We start from the raw sequence: 20,358 nt of genomic DNA, 5'->3' as shown, positions 1-20,358 counted from the left end.
CTGAAAATTTAGTGACCTCTGTCCCAATCATCTGGTAAGAATAGGTGCTTGCTACTCTGCTGTCTTTCTCCTGCTCACTGGTGCCCACACACCCTGCTGACCCCAACTTTGGGATCTATGAGTAATAAATCTCATGACTCTACATCCTCTGTGGGTTTGTACTGAAAATGAGCCTCCAATCAAAACAATCCTGGGAGCTCAGATGCTGGATGTTGAGGGAGCCACTTGCCAAGACTGGTACCCTCATCCGGCAAGTGTCTGCATCTACTTAATACACCAGCACCAGCGTCTCAAGATACAGTAAAATTCAGTGTTGAAGAGTTGCTGAAAGTTAATTATGGGAGTTAGATCACCTACAGAGAGGTTCAGAAACATTTTCTACTATAAAAGATACCAATATTACTTTCTGTTTTATTTGCTTTGCTCTCTTCTTCAGCAACACCAATTATGCAGAAGTTGGACTTCCTTTGTCTTCCATATTGATTATTTTTCTGTCATCCTTTCTTACCATTCCTTTCCCACTTCACTTTGGTCAGTCTTCTGTAGCTTGTATGTCATGCCCCTGACTATGTTTTTGCTATTTCTCCATTATACGGTTCCAAATAAAGTCTTTGTTATAGTGTGGCTCTATTTTTCCCTTACACCTACTTTCCAAAACACTGATTCTTTTCATCTCCTACTTTTTATGGTCTCTTTTTGAGTCCTTTATTTCTAGCTTGAGACTTATTTGAAGAAGGCCATCATTGCTATATATATATTTTTTAAATTCACAGAAAAGTATCTGTTCAGTAGTTTTTCCTCCTTCATCCACAGTTCTTCCAGTATTTATTCTTTGATTACTTTTTATTTGATGTTCCCTTTCTTCTTATTTCTCACACTCTTTTTTTGGTAGGTCCCATGCTGACCACTCATCACAGGATTCTGGCATTTTTCTAAGAGCAGTCCATTGTTAGAAGGAAGTGTGGGGAAAGGTGTGGAGGATGTGGGGCAGGGGTGTCTAAGCACCAGCTCTGTTGGTCATCTCAGAGACCTTCCTCCCAACACTGCCCTGAAATACATCCCTTCTTTTAGCAATAGACTTGCTGTGTAGACTCAAGAATGTCATAGCTTCTTGGTGTTTCTATTAACTTTTATGTCTCTCTGATTGGCCGAAAGAGAAAACCAGAAAATAACAATCACAGAGCCCATCACCACCCGTCCTTCTCTTCCACCTACCTCCCCAACATCCTGCTTCTTCCCGAAGCCCTCCTCAGATGGTTATCTGAACTCTCTATTGTTACACAGATCTCAAGGATGTGCCCTCACCCCTGTGCATGCTTCAGGCTTTGCCAAGATTAAGAAGGGCTCACAGAGTTTTTTCTTGGGAAGGAAAAAAAAAAAAACTTCTGAAGAAGTCAGCAGTCTGTCCAGGAGCTAGTTTGGTCCAAACCCACTGCCACGTCAGCTGTTTTTCACACTCCAGGGAGTGGGGGAGTTTGTGGTCTCACCTCCTTGCATCAGATATGGCCTTTTCTCCTCCCTTTGTAGCTTTTTGTTGCTGCTTCTGGACTATTTCAGAAAAGTGAATGGAACAGAAAAGTCTGGATTCCACCAACTTAAAGAAGTACCTTCTACTTAGTAATTTTGTCCTCAAAAAGGACTATATTTCCTTTTGTTTATTTGTATTTTTCAGTCTTTCTACTATAAACATGCAGAGCAGAAACACCATGACCTTTGGAATTAGACAAGTCTGAATTGGAAACACAATTCCTCCATGCTCCAGTGGTGAGATCCTGGATCAGTTATTTATCTTTCCTCACCTTCTGCTTCCTTCTTTGCACAAAATTGTAGTACCACCTTGGAGAGTGATTTATTTCATGTAAGATACTACTGACCCAGAAATTAATACATGGGAATGCTAATAAACACAGTTGTGAGTCACATAATGACATTTAGGTGAATGACGGATCACATATACAAAAGTGTCCCCATCCATGGCCTTGGAAGCTATGTGTGTGTACACAGAGTGATACCGTGAGATAAATGTCTCGTGTAGGACATTGTACCATTCAGGTTTGTGCAATTATGCATTCGCACAACAAAATCGCCTAACAACGCTTTTCTCAGAACATACCTGGTCATTAAACAACACATAACTGTGAGCTATTGTGAATGTTATAGGAATTATTAATCGTCATATATCAACGTTACTTTATTCTTAATACACATTTACTTTCCTAAAGTTAGACTTAAAAATTTCTGTTCTTAAATCTTAAAACATGAGGGCTAGAGTGAATCTGAGATTATTTAATTATTGGTTCTGGATGAGGGTGATTTTGTCCCCTGGGGACATTTGTCTGGGGTCACTTAGGGTTGCTGCTGCCAGCTAGTGGGTTGGGGTTGGGGAGCTGCTAAACATCCTACAACGCATAGGACAGGCCCCGCCTCACAGAATTCTTCATTGCCAGTGGTGTCCATGCCATAGAGCCCCAGCGGAGAAACCCTGGCTTACCACAACCCATAGAGCAGTCACAGAGAATGTTGCCCAAAGAGGAAAGTGTGTGACCTTCCCGAGGTCACACAGCTAGTCACAGATGGGAACTTGTTTTACCTTATTTCGCTGAAAGACCATTGTGCCCTGAGCTTTATCAGGGTTGGGAGTAGAACTGGAACTAGGCTGAGGCAATTGGACAGGCCTGCCCATGAGCCCCTGTTTAATAACCCTGTTGGCTCAAATGGGTCTTTGCCATGGCTGGGAGCAAGAATGGGGGCGGGGGTATTCCCACAATCCCTGACCAGCCCAATTCATGCCAACCCAACCCAGACATTTCTTACCAGAAGCCTTATAATCCCTCGCTAAAGAAATCCCAGCGTCTCGGGTTTAGCCATTACATTACCACAGGGATCAAAGTCTGCAAGCAAAGCACGCAGAGGTGAGGCGAGAGAAGGAAGAAAATGCCGTGTCAGATGGTTAATTTTTGAGCTGAGGAATGATTTCCAGGCAGACATAAGACAACTTCTCCCTGGTGCTTCCAATCTGGTCCCCTCACCCAGGACAGGAAAGAAAGTGGCACCATCTCCCAGAGTGGGGGCAGAAGCTGTCAGAAACCACATCCTCCACCACCATCCTTCCAGCCCCGTCGCCCTGCAGGGTTGCAACAGGCATTTCTGCCAGGGCACTGGGCTGTGGCCAGGTTCTCAGCGGGCACCATTGGCTCCATGCCAGGAGAAAGCATGGCCAGCCCTTGGGGAGCAGGACAGGGGCCAGCTGCCCACTGTGGTGCTCTCCTACTATCCACTAGAGGCCTGTTCCCAGGGGTGTCCAGGGCCTGGCTTGTGGGGCAGCATGAACTTCGAACTCTAGCAAGGCCAAAGCCATGCCTTAAACCTCCCTCTGAACCCCCTCCCACCCCAGCCCGTGGCTGGGCCTGTGCAGTGGTCAAAACCACTGAAGCCACTGAGGGTTTGAAAAATCTTGGCTCAGGTCCTCACTGCTGGTGGGGGCGACCTTAGGCAGCCTCATCCCAGCTCGCAGACTCTGTTGCTCAGGGATAGCACACCAACCACAGCATCCAGAGCCACCAAGCGGGGCAGCGCCTCGAGGAGAGACAGCCCCTGAGAGGCAGGAGCTGTTGGGATGAGTGGAAGGGGCAATAATCAGGAAGCTGGAGGTGGGGCTTGAAATCTGGACCCAATGCCAAGAAGCAGAGGAGCCTACGAACTTGGCATCCAGCATCCAGCACCTCACTGGCCCACAGAACCAGTGACTTGACTCTGTTCCTCTGTTTCCTCATCTGAAAATAGGGGATGATGATAAGACTTTCGACCTCATAGAGGTATTGTCGCAAAGAACAAAAATTACTGCAGGTTAAGTGCTGGGCACAATGTGGGGGGCAGAATGAGCAAGAGGTAACATGTTACCCGCCACGGATGGGCTCTTTGAACCATCTCTTGTCCTCTTTATCTTAGAAAAGGCATTTCAGGCCTGCCAGGCGGGGCATGAAGGCAATGATTCCAGGGGGACAGATGTGCCCACCACCCCACTCCCCTCCCCAGAAAGAAAGGAGTTTGGAACACCAAACAGCAGTCCCAGGCACAGCACCCAGTCTGGCAAAAGGGAACCCCACCCAAGATTTCTCACGTCATGCACGGCCAGCTCCAGGGTGTTCCCTTCACCTAAATCACAGTGTGATTGGCAGCCCCTCAAGGAGTTTGGCGTCCCCCCTGCGCACCGGTGCAGACATGGAGGGCTTGGCCAGGGTGGGCAGCTGAGGCTCATGCGGACAAGGCCAGAAGGAATCACACCGTCCTGGGTGCAGATCTGGTCCTTACAAGCTGCAAATTTGGGCTGGCTGGTTGGCCTTTCCGAGCCTCGGTGTTCCCATGGGCAAGTTGGGATGCGTGTTGCCCCACTCCGAGAGCCAGAGGCCATCAAAGGGGAAATGGATGTGGATGTTCACGCTGTGTGAGTGCTGGGAGCTCTTCCACCCTGGCCTTTCAATCAACATCCCTCCCTGCCCCAGAGCAACACCACGGCAAGCGATGAGCACCTATGACTTGCCAGGCCTGGCTCCTGGATCCCCAGGTGAAACCACCCACAACCGCAGGAGGCAGCTGCAAGTGCTGTCCCCAGAGCATGTGGGGCTCAGTTTACATGACCCAGAGAGCTGCGTGACTTGCCCAATGTGAAGGGGACATGAGGACAAAGAAGATGCCATTCACTGAGGGCTTACTCTGGCCAGGCACCGAGGTGCCGCAGCGTCAGCTCACTCACTCGTCCCATGACCCTGTTCAGAAATGAGAGACTGAGGCGCAGGGAGGTTCAGCTACCTCTTCATCTGTGCACACGTCCAGCAGGGGACGAGCTGTGAGGCCCCCCGCGGTGGGCTGAGCCTGCAGCGCCAGTTCCCAGCCCAGTGGGGAGCAAAGTCGGTGTTTATTCAGCAGTCCTACTGCCGGCTAAGTCCTCTGCAGTCCTTTTGACTTCTACTCCTCACACACTCCGGGGGTGCTAGCAAAGGAAATGGAAGGACGTGTGCTCAACAGAAAAGCATGTGAAGGCCCTTCCGCATCCTCTCTGGATCTGTTCAGTCTGGAGAGTGAGGAGAGCTGACTTCAGTGCCCATTTTCCAGAGAGAAGGCTGACGCATGGCGGGTAAAGCCAGAAAGGAGCCCAGGGCAGCCCAGAGGGGAAGAGTTGCGGCAGCCCAGAAGTTTGCTCTCTAATTTCCAACCAGCACTCCCTCCTACCCTCTCCTGGGCCTGGAAACACTCAGAGAGCTGTTGGGGGCCACCTGCATGCATCTGGGCCCAGGACTCCCTGGGGCAAGGAAGAGGCGGGTGGAGAGGGTCCATCATCTGGCCCCAGGAGGTCTCTGGCTGGTCGCCCCATCCCCCCAGCTTCAGTGGAGGATGTTAGACCCCTGGATTCATTAGCAGATGTTGTAACAGGTTCAAGTTCTTGGAGCTATTCATTAAAAATGTTCCTGGGCCAGCTTATAAGTCAGAGCTGCCCTGGCTTCACTAATCATTCATGAACCACCCAGGAGGGTCAGGGGCAGGGGGACTGCACTGAACTCGGAGCCCCCAGGGGCCCGGCTCAGCTAGGAGGGTAGGTCACTCACTGTGACCTTGGGCAGCTCCTTCCCTCCTCAGTGTCCTCATCTGTTCAGAGGGTCCTTCCAATTCCTAACATGGGGTGGGGGTGTATCTAAAGGCCCCCTCCAGGAATTTCCACCTCCCACTGCTGCTTACAGTCCCCTTACGCCTTTCTCAGGTTGGAGCGAAATCCATTCCGCAATTCCATCGGGCTCTTGAGCTTAGTTTCTCCATGATCAGGGAGGCAGGGGTCTGCCTCTAGGACTGTTATCATCAGCAACAAGGAAAATAATTGGACGTTTTTTAAACACCCACGACGCTTCCACCTCAGGACCTTTGCACTTGCTGTTCCCCCACATGGAAAGCTCTTGTTTTATATGTGTTCAGGGCTGGCTCCCTTACCTCCTTTGGGTTTTTGCACAAATGTGATTTTCTTCAGGTATTTGCTCAAATGCTCCCTTTTCAGTGAAACCTTCCTGATACCCCACTCTGTCTTTGCTGTTATTCGCCATAGCACTATCATCCAACATACTATAGATCTTATTTATTTATCCATTTGCTTGTGTGTCTTACTATTGGTCCCTTACTATTGGTCCCCACTATGTCCCTTAGAATAACAGCTGGCATGTAGTAGGTGCTCAATTAATGCTTTTTTTTTTTTCACCGAATGTATTAATTACTTGTGGACAGTGCCTGGCACACAGGAAACACTGAAAAAATACCCATTTTGATTCCAAATGTCATTCTGGATATATTCATTAAGCACCCACTATGTGCCAGGCACTAGGGGCAAGATGGGCGGGATTCCTCGTTATATTTACCAGTTAAACACCAGGCTTCCCTGGCTCCTCCCAAGCCCCACAAGGTAGGCAGAACCATGAGAGAGATGAGGAAACAGGCTGGCAAGGGAAGTGCCTGCTCTTAGCTCTTGGCATGACCAGGATCCATCTGGGATCCCTCCAGGTCATCTGAGGTCACAGCCTGGTGCCCACTACTTTGCCTGACTTTTCTCGGGCACTGAGCATCTGCCCTGCCCCCGACATTCCCAATTTCTTACTGTTTCCCATCACCTCACTTCCCCTCTTGTCCAGCCTGCCCTGTCCCAGGCATCCAAGAGCCAATGCCATAGCAGTGGGACACTGGCTCCTGCTCTGAGACCCAACTGTGCAGTTTTCAAGTCCCCTTTGACAATGACCCTTCACTGCCCACAATCCCTCACTTCTCGGACCCCTAGGGCTCTGGGACTCAGGCCAAGAATATGAATCTGTAGCTCTTCTCTGAATAAGCACTATCTCATTTAATCTTCCCAGCAGCCCCTAGAAACAGGCTTTATTCCATTTTCTAGTGGAGGAAATAGAGACTTAGAGAATTCAAGCACCCACATAGTAAGTAAAAGAGGAGGCCAAGAATATTCAGAAGGAAGCCTCGTTCCCAATAAACCAGAGACCCCTGGACACACCACTTACTTGTAATGCCAATAACACCTCTGTTACTACCACCAATAGTGATAATAGCATTTAGCTAGTACCTCTCAGAATCCAGGCAAAGCCCAATGTTTTTTAGGAACTTGAACCAATCTTCATAACATTTCTAGGAGGTAGGCCCCACCAGTGCCCTCATTTTATAGAGAAGGAAACTGAAGCACAGAGAGGTTAAGAAATTTGCCCAAGGTCACACAGCCAGGAAGTCAGAGAGCAAGACTGGAACCGAGGAAATCTGGTGCTAGAGATCAAGTGATTCTGGGGAACACACACCAGCCCAGTTTTCCAGAGCAGGAAAAATGAGGTCCAGAGGTCCACGGAGGAGAAAGATCAGGAGGAGGAACCGCCAGTTTTCATGGACTGATGTGCCGGTTACAGAGGCGTGAGAAGACTCTCTCAGGACCGGACTCAACACCTCTAGCGCCCTCTGCGAGAGGGAGCCGCTAGGCCAAGGCAAGGCACCCACCAGGCTCTACCAGGTGCTGTCAGGCCCAGACACCTCATGATTCCAGCCCCAGGCAGACTCTAGTCGACAGAGCAGACATGTTCCCAGGTCTCCCAGCTCTGAGATCTGCCCAAGCATCTGTTTTCTAGACTCTTCTGTAAAACGCTCTGCCCTCACACTACAGAGGTTTGCTGAGTCCAAGCCCTTGCTAGAGAAGTCCGGGGGGCTACAGACGGGATGGGGGTAGGAAATGGTTAAAACGAGCTGGGAGAATTTTCCTTCCCTCTCTCCCTCTCCTCCAGCCTTCCAGGGCGGCAGAAAAGCAAAGGGCTGGTCTTGAGAGAAAGGTGAGCGCAGCATGTGAAAGCGAGGGGACAATGGGCTGTGGGTGGCGGAGAACAAGGGCTTCTCTTGTTACTTCTCCCAGCCAAGCTGGGAGGCGCTGTGCCAGCCAGCTGAGCGCCCAGGGGGCAGGGGGACGGGTCAGCTCTATCCCGCGAGGAGCTGGCCTCCAAGCTGGCTGGGGCAGTGGTTCGGCTCATCTGGAGGCTATGTGGCTGCGGGTAAGCACCTGCCCTCTCTGGGCTTTGGCCTCCTTAACAGAAAGCTGCCTGCCTGCCTCACGGGTTTGCCGGAGCAGAAAGGATTTAGTGCATCTGGAACAGGGTTCAGGGGGCCACTGGCTTGGGGGCCTGAACGTTCTGTGTGCTGGGGGCTGTTCTGCACATTGCAGGGTCTTTACCCCTGGCCTCTACCTACTGGATGCCAATAGCACCTCCATCAAGTTGTGACCGGAAAGATGTCTCCAGACCTTGCCATCTGTTACCTGGGGAGCAAAATGTGTGCACCCAGTAGGTGCTTTGACCATGAAGGTTGGAAACCAACATTCTTTGAGCCCTTTACAAGCATTTTCATTGATTATTATCCTACCCACAACAGATGAGGAGATGGAGGCATAGAGTGGTTTAGTAACCGACACAAGGTCACACAGCTGGCTTAAAAGTCAGGATTTAAACCCAAGCAGCTAAATCCAAGTTCCCATCCACTTGCTTGACCACCCATGTTAGTTTGTCTTCAGAGAGCTCCCCAAACTTCTGATCTCCTGCTCTAGTGTCAGCATGGCATGTCTTTCCTCCGAGAAGCCTCTCTGCCTTCCTCCCTCCATCCAGAACAACGCTCCCCTCGGCCTTTGCCTCCACTCAACCATGAAGGAGGATGAGCTTTCAACGAGGCAGACATAGGCTCTAACAAGGGACCCCCCACTCACTCAGTGGCTGTGAGATGCTGAGCAAGGAGCCTCAGCCTTCTGCTCTGTAAATGGGGCATAGCCCGTGTCACACAGCATCTTCCAGACCACAGACTCGGGAGCAGAATGCCAGGGTGTGAATCCTGGCACTGCCACTTCCAAGCCTTGGGCAATGAACAAGTGACCGAACCGCTCTGCCTCAGTTTCCTCATTCCTGCAGAGCCCCAGGAGAGACTGCATCTGCAGGGCTTTGAACCATGCCTATGTGAGACGCTGGCGAGGGCTCTTAAGAGGCCCCTTGGGGGTCAGGGAGAGAGCACGAATAAGGCATATGATCCAGGATGTCAACAAAGTTGAATCACTTCCTGCTGCCTCACGGGCACCAGCACATTCCTGTGGGAGAGCTTGATACAGCTGATATCAAATCCCCCTCTCAGCCCAGGCTGCTGATAAGGACCCCCACAGGAGGGACAGCGCAAGGAGCAGCAGAGGGTCCACCGGGCCGGCTGGCAGGGGCGTGCTGGCCTCCCCAGCCTTTCTCCAAAGTCTTTATCCACCTGGGGAGGGGGGCACTGTCCAGTGAGTCGAGCCGGCCCCTCAGCACAGGCCCATCCCCGTAGGCTGCCCTCCCATGTGGACTTCAGGGACAAGCACACAGAGCAGAGAGCCTAGTGTCCCTCTTTTGCAGAAAAGAGCAACAGCAGCACCTACTATGGAAAAGAGCAACAGCAGCACCTACTATGTGGCAGGCACTTTCAGGTCTTCCCAGGTTTCTTTATGCCCACTTTCTGGATGAGGAAATCAAGGTGCAGGGGAGGAAACACTTGTCAGGACATGCTGAGACCTGGTGTGTCTCTTCCCCAACTCATCCCCACTCAAGAGTGGTTCGAGCGCAAGTCAAGTGTGTGACTTGTTTGGGGCCCTGGCCAGGTCTGGCCGAGTTAAGGTGCTGACTTTGTGTCTTCACGGTCTGGGGGTGCCAGAAAAGCCGGCTCATCAGCCCTGAGGGCACTGTCCTGTGGAGCAGGGTCAGGAAACGCGATCTTGCTCCCTGCAGCCTCCCCGGGAAGCACATCGGCCTGTTTACACACCTGGCAGGAGCTTGGGGAAAGTGGAAAGTTGGCGGAGCCTCAGAGGAATGGCCCCACAGCCAGGGGGCTGTGGGGCGACAGGGCTGGCGGGGAGAGCCTGGGGGCACAGATGAGGGTTCTGGAGACTTGGAGAGTCTGGGAAAGTCTCTCCAGGCCCACTCTGGGGCTCAGTTTTCCCAGCTGAAAAATGTAAGAACTAGAAGGCCTGAATCCACCCCAAACCTCACCCAAGTGGGTGGTAGTCTGGGGTTTCAGAAGGCGCATGTTTTTGAAATCAGTGATACCTGAGTTTAAATATAATTCATTCATTCAGCACTTGTTTACTGAGTACCTACTATGTGTCAACACCATCCTAGGCACCTGGGATGCTGCAGAAAACAAGTCAGATGTGAGTCCTACCTTTGCGTTGCTCACAGTCTAGTTGGGGAGGGACTGTGAACCAATAATTTTAATTGGCATGACTGCCATAAAGGAGATAAAATAGGAAGTTGTTTAAAAGTGTTTTGTGGGGCTGAGGTGGACAAGTGTTCTTGAGAAAGAGTAAACAAGGATGACACTTCAGAGGAGGGGTCGTTGAAGCAAAGACTAACTGCCTGTGGTGAGAACAAGCTTGCAAAGCTTGAAGAAACAAAAGCAGGCCTCTAAGGCTGGAGCACTACGAAAGGAGAAGCGCATGGGAGGTTGTAACAACCACAGTCTCTAATCTTGCATTTGATGTTCTGACATCCTGGGACCTTGCTGACCCTCAAGCATCAGCCCCTCCCAGGGCTGGCCACTCACCAGAGAGAATAAACAACTGGCCTACGTGCATGCGCTTCCAATGTAAACCAACCAATCCAGAGCCCACACCCCTAGATACCGCTTTCACTAGGCTGTCTCATCCCAGGTCACTATCCACCTGTCCAAATCACCCCAGGGACAGCCCCAGGTGACCAGAGAGAGCCCCCAGGGCACACAGAAATCATTCAAACAACCCAGCCAGTCCGGCAGTCTGCTCACCCTGCCTCTCCCATTCCTTAAATGTTTAATCTATGGCCAGGTAGTGATAAAGACCATGAAGAAAGATAAGGCAGGGAAGAGAATGTAAAAGATTTTTCATTTTCCATTGTAGACAGGGTGGTCAGGGAAGGCCTTTGAGGAAGTTCATCTTTGAACTAAGATGCATGAAGCAAGGGGCAAACCTTGCTGGTACCTGGGGAAGAGCAGTGAGGCACAGGCCACAGGAAGTGCAAGAGTCCTGGGGTGTGAGCAAGCTCCTGATAATTGAGAAACAGCAAGAAGGGCGGTGTGGAGCAGAGGGAGTGAGGCGGCCAGGCTCCTAGCAAATAGTCTATAAACAGTGGCTGTTCTTTCCTCCCTCCGCTCAGGGCCTAAGATGCTCTGAACAGGAATAAGGAAGCTTGACCTCTGGCCCCCCTCACCTCTTATCCACACTTGGATTCAGAGAGGACGTGAGCAGTCGCTAGAATACAGCATTGACGGCTGGGAGCCTGAGATGGTGGGGGGCGGTGGTCACTGGACAAGGAAAGAGGGCAGGAGGTGCTCATCCCCACCTGCCACTTACCCACCGTGAGGCTTCAGGCACCTCCCTTTCTTCTGTGGGCCTCAGGGTCCTCTTTATGCAAATCAAACTAAAATGATCATCAGGTTTTGAAATGCTGTGACTGCAAAAACAATAGCTAGTATTTGCCAAGTGTTCACTTCACCAAGTGACTTAAATATAGGCATTCACCCCAAATGCAACACTGGGGCGTGGGCTATGATTAGACCCAGTCTCCAAATGACAAACCGAGAACCCACGATTACAACAAAGCTCATTCCACAAAGTGTCTCCCATTTCCCTGAAATTGGCTTCAAAGAGCCCCCCCCCCCCGAAAAACATGCGTGAAGATTGGGTTGCCAGGAAACAAAATGTACGTATCCCTGATGTATATATTTTGCATACATGAACTTATTGCTTCCTCACAAAAGCCTATGAGGAGGGGACCATGAACATCTCCATCTTGCAGAAGGGGAAACCAGTTCAGAGAAGTGCAGCTTCCCGGATCACACAGCTCATCAGGGCAGGCTGCAGCTAAAGGAGCCCAAAGCCAGGAACTTTTCACCAAGGCAGGGTCCCTCCTGAACATCAGAGCCTGCACCCCAGCACTAAGGGACCCCAGCACAGGATACACCTGTGAATGATGGGCAAATTGTGCACCAAGATTCAGAAGAACCGACCCCACAGGTGGGGCTGCCAGCTATGATTTCCTGCTGCCACTGAAACAAGTAACAACAAATGACCCCCAGCTAAACAAGCATTTTTGTTGTGGCTAAAACAAGAATTTTCTCTTACAGATCAGAAGTCTGAAATCATTGTCACTGTGCTAAAGTCAAGGTGTCATCAGGGCTGGTTCCTCCTAGAGGCTCTCCAAGGGATCCACTCCTTGCCTTTGCCAGCTTCTAGAAGCCACCTGCCTCCCTTGCCTCAGGGCGCCTCCCAAACTTCCCCTACCCCTAAACTTACTGCCTGACCCTCTGTTGCTCTCTTGTAAGGACCCCAGTGATCACATGGGGTCCACCCGGATAATCTCCTCATCTCAAGCCCCTTACCTGATCACATCTGCAAAGACCCCTTTCCATGTAAGGTGGCATCAGAGACATACAGGCTCAGGGGATTGGGACACACAGCTTTTGGTACATCACTGGCCAGGGAGCTTCCTTTACTTAATCACCACTAAGTGTTAAGGTGGAAAGAAGGTCATTCAGGTGCCCTCTCATTCTACAGGCAAGACCAGGCCTTCATGGCTGGCTGGCTGCTGGGTTCATGGATCTCCAGACAAAGCACCTAGGCAGGGGACTGGTCCAGTATTTCTTGAGGTGAAAGAGGTCAACCCCAGAACACTTCGCATCATTCACAGAAGAAAAACAAAGAATCCGTTTCTGATTCTGTCCTCCTTCTCCTTCCTTCCAGAACAAAGTCTCAGTTTGGTGCTAGCTTGTCTTAAGTCCCTCCTGGCCATTTTTCTCTCCTTTAACAAAGAAAGGGCTGCTCTCAGGCCCTCAGCATCAAGTAAGTTGCACAAGGTGTCAGAAAAAGCCAGCACTTAGTAATTGTTTATTTGTTGCTGGTTTTCTTCTATTAATTATTCAGATTCCTAGATTTTCAGACAAGGTCCTAAAATAAAATTCCCTTTTTTTTCCCCTTCTGATTTAAGTCATTGTATTTGTTTTTTTTTTTTTTTTTTTTTAAATAGAGGCATGTTTTATTTATTTATTTGTTTGTTTGTTTGTTCGTTTATACATGCACTGGGTACAGTCAGAAGCACGGGAGGGTGAGAGAATTCACCAGAGCCAGAGCGGGGAGCAGAGCAGGCAGAAGGACCGAAGTCCACTGCTGAGGGGAGCAGCGGGCGGCAGGAGAGGTCTGCGCGCCATGCGGGACCCTCCTCCGGTGGCCGGGGAGCAGCCGGGGATCGAACCGGCGTGGCAGAGGCCGCGGGCAGCTTCGAAACCCAGCGCTCAACCACTGCGCCACCGGGGAAGCCCAAGTCATTGTATTTGTTTTTAAAGTGGGGGGAAGGCAATAAGGCATCAGTGTTTAAAAAGCAGATGTATGATAGGAATGTAATCAAGTATATAATATCAAGAAGAGGAAAAATGACATGGATGGTATTTGGATGATTGAAACCAAATCAGACACTTTTGGTGGATGTCGACAGATTCCCTGGCCAAGCTCTCTTGGCTCAATGTGATAATAAAGTTAAAAGCACTAGGCAGTGTCTGGCCAGAGAAGGTATTTGACTCAAGGGGCTGGACTTGTGCTTTCTTCCGGGATATTCCTACTAGAGAAGACTCAAGGGCCTTTCAGAATCCTGTCCACCCTATCTCCCAAAGCCCAGGACGGAGAGGACAGGAAAGAAGTGGTTGAAGTCGCTGTGTAACCTCAGGAACACTACTTAACTTCTCTGTGCCTCATCTTCCTCCTCTGTAAAAAAAAAGTGGGGATCACCGTTATTCCTACATCTTAAAGCTGATGTGAAGAGTAAATGAGCTAAAATATGAAAGGCATGTAAAACAGAATAAATAAGAAAAAGCTGAGCTGATATTTTTATAAGTACCCAGTAAGCTTTGGGCCCCACTAGACAATGTCTCTATCTTCTAATTAAATCTCACAACAGCCCTTTGGGAAGGTGTGAATTCTTCCCACTTCACAAATGAGTAAACTGAGACTTAGAAATGAGGAGTCTCTAACCCAGGATCCCCTGTCTCGTACGTAGTTTCAGCACCGAGACCCAAACCCAATTCTTCTCAGCTCCCGGGCACATCCTCTGTTCACCATTTAGCTTCTGTGAGTTTGTTTCCTCATCTGCAGAATGCGCATGCTCTGAGCGCTGAGTAAAAAGCAAGACGTAGTGGTGCAGCCACATATATGATCTCACTGGACCCAAATAAAAACCAGGGAAGAAGGTGCTCTTAGGGCCATGTTATACATGTAAAAGCCGAGGCCCAGAGAATACCATGTCCAAGGTCACAGAGCAAGTATGTGGATGAGAATCCAGATCTGATTCCAAAGACTTCAAATGGAATAAAATGACCATTTTGGGGGGTCATCCACCTAAATTGCACCCCTAATCCCTGACACAAGAATTAGGCAAATGCAAGAAAGTGGGCCTCTGACCTTACAGGTGCACTACCATCCCCTAAAAAGATTCACCACCCCAGAGCAAGTCGGCTCGATACCTTTGTGCAAATTAGGACAAGGAGCCCTTCCTCGGGAGATGCAGCGCTGCGCCAGGGGACAGCTTGACATGTGGCATACAGGATGGTCAGTCTCACCTCCAGCCAACTCCAGGCCCTTTGCACACTGCACAACCCATACAACGCCCGGTGGCAGTCCTGCCTAGAACACCCCAAACTCCTCCTCCTGAAAGCATCCTTAGAAAGTCCCCTGTGAACACCCAGTGTAAGAACTCATCTTGGCCAGATGGTCGTCCAGCTTCATTTGCTTGCAGTGGGTACAGGCAGGAAAAGGGGCACACACGAGGCTGGTATTCACAAGCTTTAACCATCTTGTTTGTCCCCACTGGTGTCCGAGGCTAGTCTCCAAACTTCCAACCCATGGGTGGCCATTTTTGGAAAACTTGTGTTTTGGAAAACGTGCGGTTCCTCCAGCAGCACCCTGACTTCGAAGCCTCTGGCACTCCAAGCAAGAGCTGGGATCCCTAGTGGTGTTGGAAATTGCAACCACTGCATTCCAGAAGTGCATCCCACTTCTTTTCATGCCTGCTGACAGCCTTCCCTAGCCAGGAGGACATAATGTAAGAATTGTTCCCCCCTGCCCATCTGCCCTTCAGATTAACTCCAGCCTCCCCACAGCCCAGCTCACCAGTCGCCAAGGGACAGGTGCTTGAGGGCAACCCTTCCAGCTACACAGACACCCAGGACAGCAGAGCCACAGCGGTCAGGCGTCAAGGTGCAGCTGGAAGACCAGGACCCAGCCAGGGGCAAATGGCAAAGACCGAAGAGTCTTGGACAGGTTTCCTGATCTGCTATATGCAAACAGGTGAACATTTTTGGGAATCCATATGTACAATGCAACCTGCACTGGTAGTTCCAGAAGTTTGAGGTCAAAGAGGCTTGGAAGTGGAATCTGATGTGGGCACCGAGGGCTCTTGCTCTGAAGCTACAGTTGCACAGCAAGCATTTTTTGCTGTGCTGTTAGTCTCCAGCCTTTGTTTGGCAGAGGTTATCACAGGGTTAAAACTGATTTAGATTACAAGAATTGTCTTGAGTTTGCATAGCAAACTCACTCAGTTCGCTTTATATGTATGTCACAGAGCAATAAAAACTGCGATGTTCTCTGTTTAATGTTCTCTAAGGATGTTTTTATTCATGAGAAACATGTCAGCTATTCATATCCAAGGACATATATATATATATATATCTCTCCTAGGTGGGGGGGTGCTTTGAATGTGCTGACAGAGATTTTGAGGGAGACTAAGAAGCAGGACCTGTCTCCTGGAAAGAGACCCTGGTTGATCAGTCACTTAAAGCGGCAGTGACATCTTGGGCTACCCAAAAGGTCCCCACCAGGGAGCCAGAGGGAAGCAGGCAAGGTTCTTAATGAATTATAACTAAGGAAAGGGTGTAAAATGCAAGGGTTCAATGAGCAGACCTTGCACTCCGGGTCTGCACTTGGACAAGTCACCTACCTTGCTGCGCTTTCGTTTCCTCAGTACAGGAATGCAATTGGAGCTGCCTCCCTGGTTGTGGCCAGTACGTGGGACAGTGCCTGAGAATCTTAGCATGGCGCCAGGCACAGAGAAGAATCAAGTGTTCAATAAAACTCCCTCCTTATCAGGCTCCCCGCCATTGCAGGGGCTATAGGCACCCTGTTACCTGCACATAATGGGGCTTATATGGAAGCATAATCACTCTGAGGCTGGTAAGGCCCTTTCCGAGGCCTGTGCTGGAGTCTGTATTTGTAAATCTGTACAATTTTTCTTAAACACAGTCCTTCAAATGCTGCAGTCATGCCTGGCTTAACAGCGGGATATGTTCTGAGGAACGTGTCCTTAGGTGTTTTTTGTGGTTGTGTGAACGTCAGAGTGTAATGACACGCACCTAGGTGTTGTAGACTGTGACACAACTAAGGCCACTGGGACCACTGTCATCTACGCAGACTGTCATTAACCAAAAAACGAGGCTAAGGGGCACATGACCGTCCATGCTTCAGGCTTTATAACACTTGGCTCTGCCCCTGGGTTCACAGATCTTGCTAGAGGGCAGAGCAGAGAGAAGCTTTCAGAAGGCTGCTGGGGAGAGGGACCCTGTGTGTTGCCTCTCTTCTCCCTGAGCGCAGCCTGGGGCCTGCAGACCCACCATCCTTCCACCAATGATGCCTCACAAAGCTGGGTGACTCCTGGCTCCACCCCTCCCATCACTTCTCAGAAGCCAGCATTGCTGATTGACCCATTTTTCAGACAAGCAAAGTGAGACCCAGAGGAGAAAGGAGGTCACTCCGCGGTCCTGAGGTCAGCCGGAATAGCCCAGATGGGCCAGTTTTTGAAGAGGTGACCTAATCCTTATTCCAGCATCTATTATTTTTCTCTTCGATGGCAAGAAAGTCTAAAAGAGTGGACATTTGCACAAGCAAGACCTTGCCTGGGTATTAGCCCTGGATCTCCTTGGCACCACACAGTACCAACCTCCTCATGCCTGTGCCCTCCTCCAGCGGCCCTCTCTGAACACCTCTTCAAGCTCCCCTGGTCTCTGCTACGTAAAGCACCAATAAATTGCACCCTCTATTTTTATTTTAATGAACATTGACTATCTTGTTGAGGCAAGGTGACGCAAGTGCTGGAGATAGAAACCTTGTCCGATGAGCCTGGTGGCTTCCCACGATGCCCAGGGTGGACTGGGCACAGGCAAGGAACCCAGCAGAGACCTACGGGACCATCTTCTTCCAGCCCCCATTGGTGTTGACTTTGTCATGACTCTCCTGACCTCAGCCTGCAGCCTTTGATCTTCTAGGGGTTACTTTGAGAGCCTAGAAACGGCTCTGCGAGGGATTCTGGCAAGCCAGGGGCTGAAGCACCCCTCACTCAGCCGCCTGCTGTGATTCTGAGCGAGTCACTTCATCTCTCTGAGCCTCACTTTTTTTCTCTGGAAAATGGGATAAATAATCCGCCCCCCCCTCCCCCGGGGGGCACTGAGAGGATTAAGTAAGGTGGTGTGGTCAGGCAAAGTTTAGCACCGCACCTTGCTGCAGCCATAAACCTTGGCAGGGACCCGCCAGGGCACTTACTCTGCACCGGCGGGGTCTGCGAGATCCACACCGTGGCCTCACCTATATTTACAGCCCTGTAGGCTGGCACTGTCACTTTCTCCGCTTTTACTTATGAGGACACTGAAGTTCAGAGAGGTGAAGTGACTTGCCCCCGTCACACAGCTTGGCTTCATCCGTGGTGATCAGCAAGCGAGTGCGCCCGCACGACGCCAGCGCGCAGAGCTGAACAGAGACACCATCTCCCCAGAGAGGAGACTCAGCAGGCTGAATGGGGCTCAGGCTCTAAGCAGCTGCTGGAAAAGGGGCACAGAGGTTTGGGGTGTCCACAGCAGCCCCGGGCAGGGAACGGGGCGGTGGTTTGGAGAGGTGGGTCTAGACGCAGCCTTCGGAGGTCCCCAGCCTCGGGCGCGGGCCCGGGCACGGAGGGGCGCGGGCGGAGGGGACATTACCTTGGGCGGGAGGGCGAAGAGCACCGGCAGCAGCGCGAGCGGCGTGAGCAGCAGCACCAGCAGCCGCCGCGCGCTCCACACCTTCTTGGCCACGGCCGCCAGCGCCGCCATCGCGCGATCGCCCGGCGGCGGCCGAGCTGGAGCACCCGACTGCCCGCGCCCGCCCCGCGCCCGCTTAAGGCCGGGGGAGGAGCGGGGAGGGACAGCGCAGGGGTCCCGCCCTCTCCCCGGGCCTCCCGGAGGGAAGGGTGGGGCCTGCTCCCCGGGGACGGGGGAAGGAGCCTGGAGAAGTCGGGAGAAGGCAGGCACCAGACCCCAGGACCCAGAGTCCACCCCTGGAGGCTGCGCGGCCTCGGGTTTCAGGTTGTCAGATGCCCAGCTCGGGGCCCAAGGCGGCTCACCCGCCTGTGCGGTGGGCAGGAAGGACGCGAGGCCCTCAGCACTTACTGGTACTGCTGGGGTCGTGACCTTGAGCCATGGCCTCTGCATCTTCTTCGACCATCCAGATGGCGGGGTGATGATAATGATCTGCTGGGAAGTTTAAAGACACGAGACGGGCTTTGAGCGCAGCGCCCGGCTGCCGGGCAAGCTCCTGGGAGCTGCTCCCCGGTGCAGAGAGTTACCCTGATTTTCTCCCAGGGTGGGCGAGGCATCTGTAGGGCTGAGTGCAAGTGCTGGTTGTCTGCAAGTTGCATCCTTAAGTTTTTAAAGAATCTGCCAAATTGTTTTCCAAAGTGTTTGCCTCCTGTTACATTTCTATTAACGGTTGTGAATGATCCAGTTTCTGTGCGTTCTTGTCAGCATTTAGTGTTGTCGCTAGTTTTATTGTAGCCTTTCAGATAAAGCGTGGTGATAACTCACCGTGGCTTTAATCTGTGCTGCCTCAGTGACTAATGATGTTTAACAACTCTTGCTGTCAGTATTTTCTCTGTAGTGAACTCTCTTCCTGTTGCCTCTTTTTTTAAAACTGGACTTTTTTTTTTAAAAAACTGGACTTTTTGAGTTTTGGGCGCATCTTATATATTCTAGATACCAGTCCTTTGTCAAATATGTTGTCTGCAAATATTTCCCCCAAATCAGTAGTTGGTCTTTCCAGCTTGTTAAAGCCTTTCACACTGCAGCAGACTTTGCAATTTGGGGAAATAAAAATTATCTTTGGATCATGCTTTTTTTTTTTGGCGTAAAACTTTGCATAGCCCTAGATCCTGAAGATTTTCCCATCTTTTTTTTCCCTTTGAAGTTTGACAGTTTGTAGTTTTATCTTTTATGTTTAAGTCTATGAGTTAGTTCAGTTTTATATGAGGGAGAAGATTTAATTTGAAGTGGGGTTTTGTTTTTGTTTGCCTATTATTGATCAGTTAGTGCAGCATCGTTTGTTTAAAAAAGTTATCTTTATTCCATTGAATTGCTTTTGCACTTTTGTCAAAAATCAATTGAAAAATATTTGGTGGATCTATTTCTGGTATTTCTGTGCTCTTCACTGATCTAATCACCATGTTAGATCAATCTCCCAATACTACATTGTCTTGACTGCAACTATAAAGGGGCTTGAAATTGGAGACTGATTCCTCCTACTTTATTCTTCTTTTTCAATATTATTCTAACTATTCTAGTTCCTTTGCTTTTCCACATAAATTTTTAGAATACCTACAACAATCCTTGCCACGGATTTTGGTAGGAATTGCATTAAATCTATGTATCGATTTGGGGAGAATTGACATCATGATTATGTTAACTCTTCTAACCCATTAACATGGTAGCTCTCTCCATTTATTTAGCTCTTATTTTGTTTTCATTAACACTTTGTAGTTTTTGGTCTAAAAGTCATATATATGTTTTATGTTATATTTACACATAAGTAGTATATTTAAGCAATGTAAGTGGTATTTTTTAGTGTTCAAATGCTCACTACTAGTATATGGAAATACAGTTGAATTTTATATGTTTATCTCATGTCCTGAAACCTTGTTCAACTCATTTATTATTTTTATTTCTTTGAACTTATGTTGTCAAATCCTTAGGATTCACTACATAGACACTCATGTCCGCAAATTAGGACAGTATTTTTCTTCTTTTCTGACCTGTGTGCTTTTAATCTACTTTTCTTGCTTTATTGCACTGGCTATGAACTTAGAACACTATGGTTGAGTAAGACTGCAAGGATGGGTATTCTCACATGCTTCATGATCTTAAAGAGAAACAGTCTTTCACCATTAAGTGTAATGTTTGCTGTAGTTGTTTTATATATACTCCCTATCAAATTGAGAAAGTTCCCATCCTTATTTTTTCTGAAAGTTT

General features: G+C 49.8%; 1 protein-coding gene across 2 annotated transcripts in view; it reads right to left on the bottom strand.

The window, feature by feature from the left end:
• Positions 1-18,171, bottom strand: part of SLC13A3 (solute carrier family 13 member 3) — a gene marked incomplete at both ends in the record, with an annotated part of 60,774 nt that extends 42,603 nt beyond the window's left edge. For both annotated transcript variants that reach the window (XM_084247528.1, XM_084247529.1), the window contains one exon: positions 18,061-18,171. In XM_084247528.1, the coding sequence (XP_084103654.1) occupies positions 18,061-18,171 (111 nt within the window). The remainder of the gene's footprint in view (positions 1-18,060) is intronic.
• Positions 18,172-20,358: the final 2,187 nt, after the last annotated feature.

The sequence above is a fragment of the Talpa europaea genome, assembly GCF_964194135.1.
Source record: "Talpa europaea genome assembly, chromosome: 11".
NCBI classification, from domain to species: domain Eukaryota; kingdom Metazoa; phylum Chordata; class Mammalia; order Eulipotyphla; family Talpidae; genus Talpa; species Talpa europaea.
This window is presented reverse-complemented; position numbering and strand designations above follow the sequence as displayed.